Consider the following 17,789-nt stretch of genomic DNA (forward strand, 5'->3'; position numbering starts at 1 on the left):
ATAAGAGTGATATTTAAATATCTAGTATAATGTTAAAATTTCACATGCAATCTTAAAATATATGGTTCTAAATTGGCATTGATGATTCTATGAAGAACATTCAATGGTTCCTTCCTAACCTACAGTAAATCTTTAAATGAAACAAAGGTTCTTCATAACTAAGAAAGCATTTGTAGATTATTTTGACAGCAATAAATAAAGATTATTTTAAGATATTTCAAGCAAATGTTTATTCTACACTGAAAAAAATGATGTTAGCTGTTTTTTTCCAGCTACTTCTTTAAAGTGAGCTGAAACAACACAATTCTTGAAGTATTTTGGGGACAACTTAATTATTTCAAGTTCAATGTACAGTACTTAAATATGTAAAAACTTTTATAAAATCGATTGTGTGGTACCCAGCATTTTTTAGTTGTCCTAACACAAATTGATTAAGTTAACTATTTTACAAGGTTTTTACAAACTTAAATGGATTGAACTTAAAACAATTAAGTGTGCTGCAAAAAAACCTTTGTTGTGTTGTTTCAGCTCATTTTAAATAAGTATTTTAAACAAGCAGCAAAAGTCATTTTGAGTATGGCTTCGATGACAACCCTTATAAAGAACTTTTATTTCTAAGACTTTTATTTAGCTCTAGTTGGCACTTCCACTTTAAATCTGGTTGCATTTGTCATAAAAAAAGACACGGGTCACCACTGTTGTCACACAAAATGATTTAGATTTTTCATTTTGATCAATGTTAATATTGATAATGATATTGTGAGCTTGTTCAGACACTAATGGACCCTTTTCACAAGACAGTTATGATGAGTTTAATGGTCATCATAATGTTAAATTCTTACAAGATTTTAATAATTATATTTTTAAAAAATCGTATGAATTATTTTAACTTTAAGGCAAATTACAAAAAAAAAAAAAAGAATTACTGCTTATGCGAGGAGTTTCTAATGCACTGTCTATGGGGCTTAATAGTGAATTTGACGTTATTCTCTCCTCTGTCAGCCGTTATCAGTCTCACACAATTTTTTTTTCCTTTTTCTGAAAGTCTTGATAACTCCATCGTGGAGTTTTTCTTTTATTATTTCAGCAAATAGGATTGTAAAAAAAAAATTTTACTTTCCCATTCACTGCGCTCTGAGTTTACTACGCTCTGAGTTTGAGTTTTTTGGGTAAACTCAGAGCACAGTAAACTCAGAGCGCAGTGAATGGAAAATTAACATTTTTTTTTTTTTTTTACAATCCTATTTGCTGAAATAATAAAAGAAAAACTCCACGATGGAGTTATCAAGACTTTCAGAAAAAGGAAAAAAAAAATGTTTCAAAAATTGAAAAAAAAATATGACGACTACTGCTACAGAGAAACCCGGAAATGAAAAAGGGTCTATACAGTGCTGAAGTTATAAAGTAACGTCTTTTGACAGGCTAGTCTCTATGAAGTTTGACCCAGTTTGTATCTTTCCCTACACCAATATACGATAAAAATTTTTTCTGACAAACAGTATTATTATTTTTTTAACGTTATCTCTATAATTTACTATACTTTTTTTTTTTTATCCCAAAAGATTTCACTACATGATCTAATATTAACCATAAGCTTCGACTGCCACTACAACCCAGTCTTATACAGCATTCAGTTCTGACACAAGCTAGAGCGGTTTATTTCTCACCAGGCACATCCTGTAAGAGTAGCTGAATGAAATGAACATGTGGAAGCTTTGGCAGTTTCTCAGAGGACTGCTGACGGGAAACAGCTCTAACATGACAGCAAAACAGATGTGTGCATGTGCAAGTCTGTTGATGTCAATAGAACTTAGTGAAAGAAACAGCCTTGGACCCTTCTGTATAGACCATGGCTGACATAATTTATTCTATGCATGTCCTTCTAAGAAGAAAAAAAACAAAAACAAACAAAACATTTACATGTCCAGAAAACAAACCTGAGTGAGTCCGAACCAAAAGCACCCATTGGGAAACCTGACAAGCGTTGCATAAGACATCTTTCTTTGCATAATATTACCATCACAAATGCTCTTGTGTGATTGACTAAATCCATTGGTGTGCAACTGGAGTGCAAACAATCCTGTCTGTCTCTGCATATAGTTTTCGCTCACGGCTTGAAGAAATCATCTCTGTACATAACACCAGCAGCTCGTTTCGTTTGACTAAACTGTCACACTTTGGTGCAAAAGATTTGGGTGGCAGCTTTTCAGCTAATTCGGGGATGTGCTACTACTTCAGCCTCGAATACGTACATGAAACAACAACAGAAAAAGAAATGATTGATCTGCGCTCTTGAAACCAGGCACATTTCTTTCTGTTATAAACTGACAAACGTGTCCAAGAGCCATTAGCAATAGGAAATCATCAGTGAATCTATTTAAAAATGGACCTGAAACAAATTATTGACCTCATTTTCTGTTATTCTTCACATCCCCACCTGACACCATGGTCTCAGTGTGAACCTCTAGGATCTTCGAGGAAATATGCAGCCAGCAAATCCAGTCACATGGTCACTACAAAAAAGCAAACATCACAGACACACACCCAACAGACAAATTCACAGCACAATAGCATGCGCACAGAAAACACAAGGAAAAGCATAACAAATGTCAGAAGGAGCTAAAAATGATGGTCATCACGTGAATGAACTTCTTTGTATGTGAGGTAAGTGTTCACAGAGCCATAAGTAATTATTATTATATTTTCTCAGAAAAGTGCTGTCATGATTTATTTTCATACAAATGTTTTGTGTACCTGTAGTCTGCACTTGCTTATTAAAGAACCGTATAATGTACATCACCCTAATTGAAAATTCTTTTCTCTCTCATAAGATATGAATTGCATAAATGTCACTCACTTTTGGTATCTGTTAACAAAAACATTCGTTCACAAATTAAAATAAAGTTTGACAAGACAGCAATATTTTGGAATGGTAAAAACTATGGTAAAAATCATGGCTCATCCACATCACTAGGTGTCAGTAAGACTGCTTAGGATGTTAGTAAGGATGTTACATGAGTGCTAAAGCATTGAAAAATGACTCGGTGCCCCTGTAAAGGAACATCCCTTTTTTGTTTAAATATTTTTCATTTTCATTTCTCAACTCCCCTACCATTTTTCAATACATTCAGCCTATCTCTGGGTCTGGCGAAACACCTTTAACTTAGCATAGATTATTGAATCGAATGGGGTATGTGCAATGTTCAGTCAGCCAAGCCCAGGGCTTCCGCTGAATTGTCATCCCCATACAAAATTGTCGCGTTTAAGATCTGATTTCTTTAAAAAAACAGCAATCTTCATCGCCTGGCTGAGATACGATATTAAGTAAATATCAGACCAAACAAGAAGCACTGCATTAAATTATATTTTTCCGCACCATGTCTTTAAAATGGGGAAATCAATTTTACCCCAGTATTATCAATGGAGTTTCAGCACTAGGCTGCGGCTAATGAAAATGTTAATGTTTAAACAGTCTTTTGTCTCTTTTTATGTTTTAACAACCAAATGGATGCTTAAGTCTATTTAACTGATTGTATTTGCGTTACATTACAACACTGATGCTGTAAAAGGAACCTTATGAAACTGAAAATTATCGCATAAAGCTTTTATCACATAAAGCTGAAAAACACTAGCTGTGCACATAGCTTATTGGACCATTGGCATCACGCTCAAAAATGACCAAAGAGTTTTGATTATTTTCCTATTTAAATCTTGACTGTAGCCGGCCAATGAAATAATGCAGCACTTGAAAATTGTCACCAACTAGGTGACTTCCATCATAAGCATCTCATAAACATTGTATTACAGTCATAGCACAGCAGCAAAGTCTCTTGATTATTATGCTAAAATGAGAGTATATTTCCAAACCATAGCGACCTAGCTAATAAAAATAGCAGCTTTTCATTTTCTGTTGATCTTTTTACAAAATGTAACTACAGAAGGGTTAAGTTTTAAAGGGCACCTATGATGAAAATCATCTTTTGTAAGCTGTTTGGACAGATCTGTGTGTAGGTATAGTGTATCCATATATCATATTGGGGTGATATAGAGACAATGTCTCTTTTTTAAAATTTCCTGACATTAAAATAGGATCCAAATCAACATTTCTATTAACATGTTTCTGTAGTGACGCGTATAATCATATCAACAAGACAGGACGTGCGCAAAGCAACTGGGATTAAAAGATCTGTTGAGCTCTCTGTGATCAATCATCATCAAATGTGACCAAGAATGAGTTTAACAAGTTTAAAATGTTTTTAAAACAGTGCATGTTTGTAATGAATTACAGCAATTTTACCATCTTTATCGCCACAGTCATGTGTCAGTACAATTATAAAAGAAGACGGTTCAATCCCAGTTTGTGGATGTTAATTTTGTGGACGTGTGGGGTTTATTTTGTGCATCAACATAAGAAATATCCATATAGCAGTGGATAATAATGTGTTCCCTGTCACATTTGTGTGCAAAGTTAAACGCGCATGCTGTGTGAACTTTGTAACGACATTGTTTGTGACTAATCGTTGGAGAAAGGCTTGAATTAACTCCACAACAAATACATCAAATAATTATTGGGAAAGTTCTTACTTTAGTATTTCTTACAAACTTTACGTAAGATCTGCTTCCTTCATGTCTGTCACTGTGCTGTTTATCTGACGCAGCTGAGGCGGAGGTCGAGGCACATTCTGACAGGCATGTTGGAACGGTGGGTGGGGAGAACTAGCATTAAAGGCACAGGCAGCAAAAACAGCCACACTGTGTTTAGGGCAGAAAATTAAAATTTTTTGAAAGGTATAATAAATATTCTGATGGGTGTTTTGAGCTGAAACTTTACAGAAACATTCTGAAAACAAAATAACTTAAAAAATCTTAAAAATAGGGGTAAAATAAGTGTCCTTTGAATGGGAAAATTATTAAAATACTTTGAGTGAGATGCTAATGTTCAAAACCGATACAATGATCTATACCAAGCTATTCTTATGTGCTTCTGCCTAACCTGGAGATCGGCTGAATTTATTTAAATATGATAAAACTCAAGTGTTTAACCACTATGGGAGTTGTAAAATTAGCCAATTTTTTTAAAAAGTGGAATGTTCCTTTAGGTAAAGCAAGGTTTGACTGGGTCTGGTTTCACTGCATTTTCTATATCAAAATTAGTCATTTGCAGAAATATGACTGAGATAAGCAAAGCTGAGTTCTCATCAGGATTTTCTCACTTTTATAAGCTCCTTTAAAACAACACCAAGAAATGTGTGTGTGTGTGTGTGTGTGTGTGTGGCAGAGACAAGAAGAGACAGATGAACAATAAAGAGAAGAAGACCACAAGACAACAACACTGAAAGCACATCTTCAACTCAGAGAGCCAAGAATGATGAGCTAACAAGAAGGCATGGCTGACATTTTCAACATTTATTTAAAAAAAAAGTTTGTTATATTTCTCTTTTTTGTCTTTTTTATTTTGTTGATACCTGAGAGAATCCTTCAATAGCTTTCCTTTCCAGTCTCATTTAAAACAGCTGTGGTGTGGACATCATCCCCGCTCTCTGCTTACACTCTCATGGCTGGGTGTATTTTCCCTCATGAACATATTCATGGACACAGTCAAATCAAATCAAGATAACAAATATCCAACTTCAAAGGAAACAGAGAAATTGAGGGCTTTGACATCACAGTGCTGAGGGTGGCCAATCAAACTCAAAAATGATATTGCATTTACAGTTCTCTCAAGTCAATTAAAGCCGAAGTGTGAAATATCTGACTATTATGTGGAACAACGGATTCCCGGATTCTGCAATTGGCTGGGCTATGATGATGTAATGATAGCCTGCCTCAAAATGCCATTATTCACCAGGTGACAGTTTTTAATAGCACCTTTTTGGTCAAACCAGTCTACAAATGGCCTAAGGACTAAATGATAAATCTACATAAATAGCGCATTTGCGATTTTTCAAAAGCTATGATTGTCTTGCACATCATGTGTGGAAACTACCGTGATGTGATCAGTAGTAAACCTCCTCCGAAGGCCAGAGGGCCAAATATTCACTGAAGAAACCCAGGAAATCTTTATAGCGATAGGAGAATAAACGGATTTATTTTATTCTGCTTTAATTGAACTGCTTTTATTGATTCAATGGGGTTAATAAACACACGACCACAACAATATGTGGTTTATTGGAGTTCTTCTTATTATAATATTCTTGATAATAAAGTATGTAATGATGCAATGTCTTAGGGCTGCTTAGAATACTATGAATAACTTTGCGTGTGTTATTTTGTGTGTATGTTATTTCAAATGCTTGACTGAAGTAAAGTTATGTCATAGCTCAGGAGAGTTTGGTGTAAAAACATCATTATATGTAGTACAGCTGCACAATATATCGTTTCAGCATCAAAATCATAATTAGGCAAGGGATGATAACCAGTGTTAATCGCTATGTGATCATTCGCAATAGTCACATCGCAGGATATGCAATGTTGAGTTTGTATTATAATTTATCATTTGCATGTGTCTGAGATGGATTTTAAAACATTCAGGCATAATAAATTGTACCATTTGTGACTTTAACAATGATTTATTTTATTTTATTATTTTTATTTTTATCATTCAATTACTCTACTTGAATGCTGTTAGACTTTGAAAACAATAAAACACTTTACATCAGTTGTTTTTTTTCTTGATTGTATTTAGATTGTTTATTAGATTTTATGGAGATTCTCTCCAACTGCAGAATCACCCCAATTAACCTAACATTATAAATTCTTTCCAAATGAAGATATTAAGTCATCTGGTGAAATTTTTAAATTGAAACTGACGCTAAGCAGGGCTGCGCCCAGTCAGTACCTGATTGGGAGACCACATGGGAAAGCTAGGTTGCTGCTGCTAGTGAGGCCAGCAGGGGATGCTCAACCTGCGGTCTGTGTGGGTCCTAATGCTGCAGTTTATTGAAGGGACTCTATACTGCTTGGATTAGGTCCTGACTTGGTAGTTGTCAAAAATGTCCAACAATAAAAGGTTTGATTTTTGCTTCTGTTCATCATGGCCTCCTAACCATTCCCATATCATAATTGGCTTAATCACTCTCCACCAATCAGCTAATGTGTGTGGTCTGGTGCAATATGGCATCCGGGTGGATGCTGAACACCGGTTGTGAATGAGGAGATTCCCCCCAAAAAATGTGTAAAGCACCAGAAAATTGCTATATAAAATGTAAGAAAATTAAAAAATATATCACACTGTTAAACTTTTCCAATATCGTGCTATTATGTGGTATTTGCACATGCTTTCAGATTTAACATTAGCAACATTTACAAAAAAGGGCCAAAGTTCACTGAAAAGTGATTATCTGCGTTTTGACAATATTTTGGTTAGCTTTGTTGGAGATTTACAGCTGATTACAGAGCCGGGTAAAACTGACAATTGCAAATGACAATCACATGTGTTTTATCGTGCAGCCCTACATAGCCATATAACTATTCCAATCTGAATTTTATCTTAAAAGACAAACTTCGGCTTTAGGTCTGAGGGAGCTTAATCTGACAGGAAGTGACAGTAAAAAGGGGAGAGAAAACATTTCCTGGTATACTAAAGTATGCTAATGATGTTTCATTTCGTTTGTATGAACTGGCATTCTAGGTAGTACCAATCCACCGAACCATGAGAGCATTTGATGCAAACACATACATCATACATTAAAACACGAATCGACATCGATTGACATCATTGGAGTCAGAGGAAAGTTGAACTAGTGCCCTCTTACTGTATGTTCGGGAGGTTTGACAAAGCAGGTATCAGGCAACAGTAAAGGCCTTCCGTCCCTTGACTATGACACTGACTGATGAACAGACAAAACAACTCATGCAGTTGCGGTGGATGGGTCTTTTTCGGGGTAGGGTGGGGTGGGGAAGTGGGATGTGTTTAGAAAGAGACATATTCGCTAATGAGGGCTCGCTGACACAGCAATCATGCTATCAGGTGGTTTAGCATTGCATAGACATTCTTGGTTCTGGGCGTTTTTGTTTTTTCCAAACAAGAAATATTACATAACACAAAATAAGGGCAAGAAACCAAACAAGACCACCACCAAAGCTAAACAAAACCAGTATCTACTGTTCCCCTTTGAGGAATCTGATTGGCAGTGGCGAGGCCAGCTAAGTGCTTCTGGGTAGCAGACCATACCCGTCTACATCTCTACCAGCAATCTGACTGAATAAAGGTAAGTCTGGCTACCCTGTCAGAAAGAGCGGTTTGAGTGCGGGGCTGAGGGCTGCGGGCGCATGTGGTTGGACAGTTAATTTCATGGGGCATTTCTTCATATCTTTATCGACCATGCACGTTTGCAAGTGCGCAAAAGCACATGTACAGATGTGTGAAGCATTTACAGAGCTACGATATCAGTTTTACTTTACAAAAGCGATGGGCGTAGGGGCTGCGTTCTGGCCTCGACATCCAGCTTGCATATGGATAACACATAGTGATTTAATCTTTCAATATCTTTTTGTATTTACATCCTTGGTTATGGCCAAAAAATCTGTAAAAGTACAAAAAAGAAAAAAAAAAACGAAACAAAACAAGTATTGCACCTTGAAGGCGGGCAATATATACGCTTAGTAAGCTGTTTGTGTAACATCTTTTTGACAGCACTGTCCACTCTTGCTGGTGACCTGAAGTGAGGTTCTAGTTCCTGGGCTTGGATCCAGCCCAGTCCTGTCAGCTACATTCAACACCATGAAGCACTCTCTGCTGTCACAGATGCACACGACTCCCTTTTCAGCCTTCAAGCCACACCACATCCCGTCCACTCCCATTATGGCCTGTCGCGTCAGCGCAGGCGACGCCGTTCACAGACTAATGCATGCAACTGGTGCAAATCTGAAACAGATGGGCTTTGGAAGCTAAAGGAGGGGGCCGTGTGCTTCCGCGATCACATGAACGCTTACGCGCACATACACCCCATCGTACAGTTCAACACATGCACTGGACACACTTTGACACAAGTGTCAACGCAGATCAACACTCCTCCCAAGTTCATTTAAGCTTTGTGTTGTGTGAGGTATGAGTAGATTGTGTTTCAGTTCTTTTTTTTTCAGTTTATGTTGCATTATTTCTCAAATTTTTTAAGTCTTCTTTCATAAAAAAAGAAAACAAAATATAAAAAAGAAAATATTCCTGTTTCTTGTTGTAAATTCCTCTTGATAAAAAGACGAAGGACAGATACACAGACAAACAGAGGAGTCAACTTATCATTACAATCTATAGTGAGGTGAAAAAGAGGTGAAATTCTCTAGTTTACACTGCACGCTTGGTCAAAAAAGTGACTACGGCTGTTGTTTTTCTCTCTTACATAGAGCAGTTAAGCATTGAAAACAAACACACATTTCAGTTCAAATAATAAAAAAGAAAAACGAAAAAGAAAGAAACGAACAGCTCAAGCTCCGAGATTTGAATTCTTTGTTCTGGAGTCATTTTTTATTTGTTTAATGGGTTTGTGATTCTTTTACCATATATTTTTGTTTGTTTGTTTTTTTTCTATCTCTTTAAAATAAAATTAGAAGATGAAGCAGCATCGAAACCCCCACATTCACTCGATTCGCCAATCGCAACCACTGAGGCGTCACTCGTAATCCATACGGGAATGCTGACAGTTCCTCTCATTCTGATTGGCTGCCTTCCTTCGCAACCTCATTATAGAGCAACTCCTCGGTTTGGCTCTCGTTCACTCTGCCGCTCCTCGTTCACATTCATTCGGTGCTGCCATTCTTTGCATGGCTTTGGCCGCTCCTTTGTCTCACAAAGAAAAGGCCCGTTTCTTTTGGGTGTTCATCTTAAGCCACCTCTGGCTTTGAAGGGGTGGGGGACACGCCGATCTGTTCATAAACTTTTCTGACTATTATGTCGTTGGTTAATGAGAAAGAACATGACCGGGACATTGCTTGACTTAATACTGACTGTGAGGGTGTGTTCAGGAGCATATGGAGGTGTGGCCTCTGTTTGACAGAGAGGTTGGGGGTGTGTCCTCAGAAAACATGCGTCTGAGCTGGAGGAACAGGGAAGGGGGGGCCATCATGCCTTAGTGCAAAAACTCCTTAAAAGGTGTCAGGGGTTGAATCGTCTCTGAAGATTTGGCTCTTTCAAAGCTAAGTGCTCTCATTCAGCTGCTAGCTTCCCCCGCATCCCCTGCCTCACCTTGAAGAAACCAGTCGACACCTTGTTCCGCGTTGCAAATTACTGCTCGGTATCGAAAATGAAACAGCAATAGACCCATTTTGGTTTAGGTCTGGCCACCTCGGGTCCTTCATCTGTAGTTCTCTCCACGGCTCCTCTTCCTAGTCAGCGACATGTACGTTAACTAGCTTCCGTTTTGACGGAAATCGAAGTGACACTTGGTCCCACATGAAAAGAAAAACAAGAAACAAAAAAAAGCTCATCCGAAACAGTTTTTTCTCTTTCAGCCCAGAGTGAAGAAGACCTTGCAGAAATCTGACAGGCTACGATGAGGAATGGCAGGCCCTCCTGTCTGCAGTGGTATTTCAACATAACTGAGAAGAAAGTGAGTGTTTCTTTCCTGGCTGTCAGTGTGTGTAGGTGTGTGTAAATGTAAATGTGTATGTGGCTGAGGGTAGCTGCCCCGTGTCCAGAGGTGAGGTAGAACCTGTCAGCACAGAGGCAGTCTTGGAGCCACAGCCAGCCAGAGGTGTGCCCACATTTGAGGTAAAACAAAAAACAACACAAAGAAAAAACATTGACGACAGCCAGTCCACCATGGCCCGTCAGGAGTGTGCGCGTGTGCTCACACAGACCGGGCGACAGTAGCATCTGAGCAGAGCACAGATGGGCTGGACTGAACTCTCAAAGCCCTGCATGGGAGTCCAGAACTACAGCACTGCAGTGCATACAGTAAAAATGAGGCATTCGAGTTTTGAGGTGTGTGTTTTAGTATTGTGTGTGTGCTGGGCCTGGGAGTAATGTAATACTGGCTCCCTCCCAACACCTGTAAAACACCAATCAGTGCATATCGGAGGTGTAGGGGTGCCTGGATTCTGTCTCTCTATGTGACGTTCCTAGGACAAAGAGGGACTTGCAGAGCCCTCAGATAAGCCTAGACCATAGCAAGAACAAACCACACACAACGTCTGTACTGTAAGTGGCACCCCCGAACAAGCACTTAATTGCTGACCGAGAGCTTTCAAACGGTCTGTGTCCTACAGAGAAGGGAGGGGGGCATATTCTTGAAAGGTCCCAAATCATTTTGAGTAGCTTTATTTAAATATAGCACCTGATTTGGTATCAAAAATGTCCTCCCGCTCCGCACACAGGCTCAATGTCAAAGAGAATCATGAGGTCTGAGCATGAGATATCGACAGTTAACATCTCAAGAACTCTATGAAATTAGCTGACCACTGCACAACCTGGTGGAGGAATCTATAAGCCAGCTGCCATCCAGTCGAAGCAGAGGGCACCTCCAGTGGTGGCATGACAGTAGTGCAGTTTGTACAAATGCATACAAGCTCATCAGAAGACTCGAGACGTGTTAGTACTGCATCTGTAAGCACACTTATAACAGTGTGTGTGTATGTGTAGATGTATATCCTGTGCCTAAGGTGTTGGTAAACCAGTATAAGACATCATGCCGAGACAGAAGGGCCACACGTGGGAGTTTAGTTGATGAGGGAGGGGCACAGAGTTTTCTGTGTAAAGCCAAAAAATGAACACAAAGTTGTTGAACCCCCATATGAAAGCCTTTCTGAAGGTGACCCCTGCCAATGCAATTGCTGCTGGTGAGTTTGGTGCGTGGAAGGGGGTGACACGACTTGTGGAACACGGTTACGAAACGTTCCTGATTCTCTTGCCGCAGTTCGCCGGGACGTCACACGTCCTGATCCTCGAAGACCTCCAGGAAAAGTGGGGGAAAGAGTTCAGTTGGGCATTCCACCTTCATGTGCAGGAAGCGACTGGCGTGGCAGGCTCCGATCATCCGCAGGTCCGTCACCTTCATCAGCAGCTTGGGCCAGAAATGAGGAATGTTGTGCTTGCGATAGTTGATGTAGTGTTCGAATGCTAAGAGGTACATCTCCTGGCACTTCTCGATCTTCTCCACACACGTCAGACCTGTACGATCTGGACCAGAAAAGATGCAATAACTTTAGGATTGTAAACCTAACTTTTTTCTAGTAAGAGTTCACACATTAAATAAATTAAATACTTCTTAGCAATTCAATATTCCGTAACACTTAATAATAACTGCACACTATTATTCATTTATTAAATATTAAAACACTGCAGTATGGAATACTCGATTCTAATTGGTCAATCGCGACATTCAAAGGTATAGTATTCCCAAGTAACAATCACTAAATCAAGCAGGCTCATCCGAGAAATTCAAATAATAATAATAATAAAAATGATAATGATAATAATAATAATAATTGTTATTATTATTATTATTTGTTACATTTATATAGCGTTTTTCTGAACACTCAAAGCGCTTTTACACATTGGGGGAATCTCCTCATCCACCACCACTGATTGCTGGTGAGGAGACAGAGAGATAAAGCAAATTATGATATGGGGATGGTTAGGAGGCCATGATGGACAGAGGCCAGTGGCCAAATTTGACCCCTACTCTTTTTCGAAAGACATTATGACATATTTAATGACCACAGAGAGTCAGGATCTTGTTTTAACGTCTCATCCAAAAGATGGCACTCATTGACCAGTATAGAGTCCCTATCGATATATTGGGGCATTAGAACCCACACAGACCGCATTTTGAGTGCCCCTTGCTGGTCTCACTAACACCACTTTATAGTAACCTGTTGTCTGTCATGCCACAGTTTATTACTGTTTAGTGCCATCTTGTGAATTAATAATATGTAGGTTAGTATTCTTTATTTAGTCGGTTTCATTTCTGTCAGCTTTGCATTTTTGACTGTTTAGCACCATCTTGTGCCTGAATAATACTTAGGTTAGTGTATACCCTATCAGCTGTTTTTGATTCTGTCTGCTTTACATTTAATCAAAGAATTGATAAACTATCAATAAACTATTATGTTTTGTGTATAATTTGTATGGTTTGTGACAAGCAGCCATGTAATAAGCAGAATAAAGTGAACCAAGGATGGTCGTTTTCCCAGACTAAAGCCCTTCAGTATTACACGACAGGCTTGTATGAAAATACAATCATTAAGCACATTATACATGTGCTTATAAGTCAAGAGTACAGCATTTTTAAATACATTAATGAACTACTAATTAATATACATTGACGTAGAGTCATTAGCTCCTTTCAATTTTTCAGACAGGTAATGTATGTGTGAACAGGCCCTTTTTGAAAATAATGGTAAATTCGTTTCTGCTATTTTCCTGAAAGAACACTACCAGTAATTTGCCGAAATGCTGCGCTCTGTGTACGCAGAAGGAAAATTGCCGGAAAGAGCACGTTTATGATTAGAACACGCTGACGTGAGACCTCTGCTCCAGCTAATCAGAACATTCGGATGCATTCACATTCGTGCTATTGTTGAAAATAAAAGCCTTTGAATATTTTTCCAGACACATTTAGATGTTAGATGTTAGTCAGATAACATTTGTATGTTTCTTCTTAAACTGTGGAAAAAATTATCGATAAAATGCTCATGATAAACCGCTGTTTGTTCCCTTTTAAGCTCTGCTTCAGTTGCTTGACGTGTGTGTATGTAAAGCAGTCAGTGAGTGCCCGCACACACGCATATTATGTACCACTAACCATCAGCAAAAGCCCAACCCCATTCTGTGTTTACAAATACAAGCGCAGCTGTTTAGAGGTAATTTCTGGTTAATGATGTCATAATTTATCGGTATTTTAGAATTTCTTTTCCAGAAAAATTTTAGAATATTCTTGCCTGCGTGAACAGCATTTTTTAAAAATTTACCGATAAAGTCATTCGGAAATTTACCGGATATTTATAGCTATCACTATGTGAAAGAGGCTAATGATTATTTAATAACAAATGAAATATTTGCTAATTCATAATAAGAGATTCGTTGTGTGCATTTGTTATGAAGTGTTACCCAATATTCAAGATGTTCCCAAACTAATTGCATGCTTCATGCAAGAAGTCCTCTTTCTGTCGTGTAGTTATTGTTAATGGAGCTGCGTTCTACAGTATATACAAATTCTATTTTAAGAAAGGTTGCTACCATAGAAAGTCTCTTCCTATGTATGAAGGACATTACTGCAGCTCTGGCACCTTCTCAAAGTAGGTAGGACATCCCCAAAAGAGGGTAATAAAGTTCCAAGTAGGTCCATTACCATTAATTAATCTCAATTAAATATGACTTATGTAAGTTTTGACTCTTCTAAAGCCTAAAAATACCATAATATGTTCCAGATATTTAAGAAACATGCTAAGTGTAGCTCACAAGGGCTATTTTTGCTTTATGAGCTGAATTACTGTAATGAAAGTGTCTTTGCTAACCTGAGCTCATGAGCAGTACAGCTTGCAGCAGCGCCACTTCTGTGTCATCCAGGTTGAACTGCGCCAGACTCTTGCCCAAGTCGAAGATGGCATCAGACACAACGCCCAGCCCTCCATTCTTGAGCTGCTCTCGTTTGACAGCCATCTCTCCGCTGAGGGTCAAGGTCTCGCTTTCTGGGTCATAGCGAACTGCAGCACGCAGAGACATGATCTCCATACAGCAGCCCTTCAGCAAGATGATCTGATCCTCACAAGGCAGCTATACAAATCAGACAATCACATGGTAATACATATTTATGTCATCTAATGGCATGTGAATGCATTTTATTTATTATTATACAGTAATACTATATGTGCATACTGATTATTATTATTTATTTATTTGTTTGATTCAAATTAATTATTATTCTTTTGTGGGGGATAAAATATGTGTCAATAATAAAACTTTCAAATTAATTTAAATCATTTAAAAATGATTAAATTATATCATGAATTGACAACAACCAATGAGATAGCATGATGAATACAGCAGCTGATGTGAAAACTTAAAATGAAAACATTTTAGAAAAAATATGCAACACAATATAAATATTAAAGAGGACTGTTGTGTATATAACCTTGGAATGATTACACTGTTCACACAACATGGGATACACTCACCGGCCAATTTATTAGGTACACCTTTCCAACTGTTTACATAAATTTCTAATCTGCTGCAGTTCAAACCGAGCATCAGAAAGGTGATTTAAGTGACTTTGGATGTGACATGGTTGTTTGGTTGTGGCATGAAAATTTCAAAAACTGCTGATCTACTGGGATTTTAATGTACAATCATCTCTAGGGTTTACAGAGAATGGTCCAAAAAAAGAGAAAATATTCAGTGAGTTGTAGTTCTGTGGGCGCAAATGCCTTGTTGATGTTAGAGGTCAGAGAAAAATGACCAGACAGGTTCCAGCTGATAGAAAGGCAAAAGTAACTCAAATAACCATTCGTTACAACTGAGGTATGCAGAAGAGCATCTCTGAATGCACAACACATCAAACCTTGAGGTGGATGGGCTACAGCAGCAGGGGACCACACCGAGTGCCACTCCTGTCAGCTAAGAACAGGAAACTGAGGCTTCAATTCGCACAAGCTCACCAAAATTTGACAATAGAAGATTGGAAAAACATAGCCTGGTCTGATGAGTCTCGATTTCTGCTGTGACATTCAGATGGTAAGGTCAGAATTTGACGACAATAACGTAAAAGCATACAGTAGATCTATGTTGCCTTGTATCAACGGTGTGGGGGTGTAATGGTGTGGGGAATATTTTCTTGACACACTTTGGGCCCATTAGTACAAATAGAGCATTGTGTCGATGCCACAGCTTACATGAGCATTGTTGCTGACCATGTCCATCCCTTTATGACCACAGTGTATCCATCTTCTGATGGCTACTTCCAGCAGGATAACACGACATGTTATAAAGCGCGAATCATCTCAGACTAGTTTCTTGAACATGATAGTGAGTTATCTGTACTCAAATGGCTTCCACAGTCCCCAGAAATAAATCCAATAGAGCACCTTTAGGATGTGGTGGAACAAGAGATTTGCAAAAAAGATTTGGGATGTGCTGCTGACAAATCTGCAGCAACTGCCTAATGCTATCCTGTTAAAATGGACCAAAATCTCTGTAGAATATTTCCAGTAACTTGTTGAATCTATGCCATGAAGGATTAAGGCAATTCCGAAGGCAAAAGGGGGTCCAACCTGGTAAGAGTAAGGTGTACCTATTAAAGTGGCCAGTGAGTGTAAATTATTTATAGTGCCAAAGTTAACAAAAATAAATAAATGTTATTTTCTTTTAAAATACTTTCTTTTCTTTTAAATGCTAAACAAATTTGCGTAAAAGGCATGCGTTAACTGGGAACTGGGAACACTGGGAACAGAGAGGAAAAATGGAGGAAAATGTCAGAAGACTAAAGTGATATTTAAACAGATATTTTAAACATCTCACATAATTTATCAAGAGCAACAAGGTTAGGTCCATCATTAAGTATTATTTTTTATTACAGTCTGTCTAAATAAGCTCTGTGTTACAAAATGTGGAAAATACAGAAGGTGGACCATTCAACATAGAAAATAGACTGAGGTAGTGGGTACGTGTGGATGACAGGATAAATGGCGTAGACAATAATAAATTCATTGCCATACGGGTGCTGTGTAGTCTACTATGCAAGAATGTTCACACTTGTGGTTAAAAGAGAGTTGGTGAATCCTAAGTATGGAGAAAATGCCACACGCTTGAGCTGTGAGTGATGTAATGTGGCAACATAACATGCATGCTTACACACACACATACCATTAAAACCACAACTGTACAACTCACCCCAACATGATGGTAACACATACATTCAAACCCACCCACACTAACAAATACCTGAAATATGTGTTACTCTTTGATTATTTGGCACATATTACAAACAACACAAATTTAGAGAAGGACAGCAGCAGGTGGACAGAAATATGCAGTTTAGTTATGTTTAGTAACACTTTAACTTTAAACTATCCATGTACTTACTTTAGTAATTACTATTAATTATGCATTTTTAAATTCAACTCTAAACCTAACCTGCATTCTAACCCTAACTGTTTGGCAAGTAGATGTAATGATTAATTCATAATATTCAGTAGTTAAATGAACTGTTACGCTGTAACAAGTACACCTTTAAATGAAGTGTATTCAAATGTTTAATTTAACAAACGACACCAGTACTTTGAACAGGTTGTAAAAGTTGTGTCCTTATAACTGAGGTTGTGTCCTTATAACTGTATAAGTGTGCATTTCATACAGAATTGACAATTCTGTCATAATTTAATTAATCATCTTGCCATTTAAAAAACTTTGTGAGTTTCTTTCTTCTGTTAAACACAAAAGAAGATATGTTTGAATGCTGGAAGCCTGTAATCATCGACTACAACCCAGGCTCATTCTGAAAACGTAGTCCTGTTGACGTTTCAGTAGACTGCGAAATACATCCTGGGAGGTGTGTATTTTTGTAGTTTTTGTTTTCCCGAATAAACATGAGGCCACTTTTTTTGTATCTCAAATGTCTTTTGCGAATGCAGTCCGCGTCCGTGCTGTTTTAGCGTAAACCCACCAGAGGCCGCTGTCAACCGTCCATCTATCTGACTGACTGAAGGAGTAACTGGGTGACTTGCCAATCGACTGACCCACTCTCCTCCTTTCCTAAACCCAACCAATTTTATCAATTGACCCATCCACCCACTTACTTTCCTAAACCCAACCAATGATTTACAAAAGCCGTCGAGAAAAAGAAAAGCCTTTGTCTGAT

General features: G+C 38.1%; 1 protein-coding gene across 6 annotated transcripts in view; it reads right to left on the reverse strand.

Moving 5' to 3' along the window:
- Window positions 1-5,387: 5,387 nt before the first annotated feature.
- thrab (thyroid hormone receptor alpha b) overlaps window positions 5,388-17,789 on the reverse strand; it is a 250,974-nt gene continuing 238,572 nt past the window's right edge. For all 6 annotated transcript variants that reach the window (XM_087276190.1, XM_087276187.1, XM_087276191.1 and 3 more), the window contains 2 exons: window positions 14,452-14,710; window positions 5,388-12,112 (listed from right to left, as the gene is read on the reverse strand). In XM_087276190.1, coding sequence (XP_087132316.1) covers window positions 11,862-12,112; window positions 14,452-14,710 — 510 coding nt within the window. In that variant the 3' untranslated portion in view covers window positions 5,388-11,861. The remainder of the gene's footprint in view (window positions 12,113-14,451; window positions 14,711-17,789) is intronic.

The sequence above is a fragment of the Danio rerio genome, chromosome 12 (genome assembly GCF_052040795.2).
Source record: "Danio rerio strain M-AB ecotype USA chromosome 12, GRCz13ab, whole genome shotgun sequence".
NCBI lineage: Eukaryota > Metazoa > Chordata > Actinopteri > Cypriniformes > Danionidae > Danio > Danio rerio.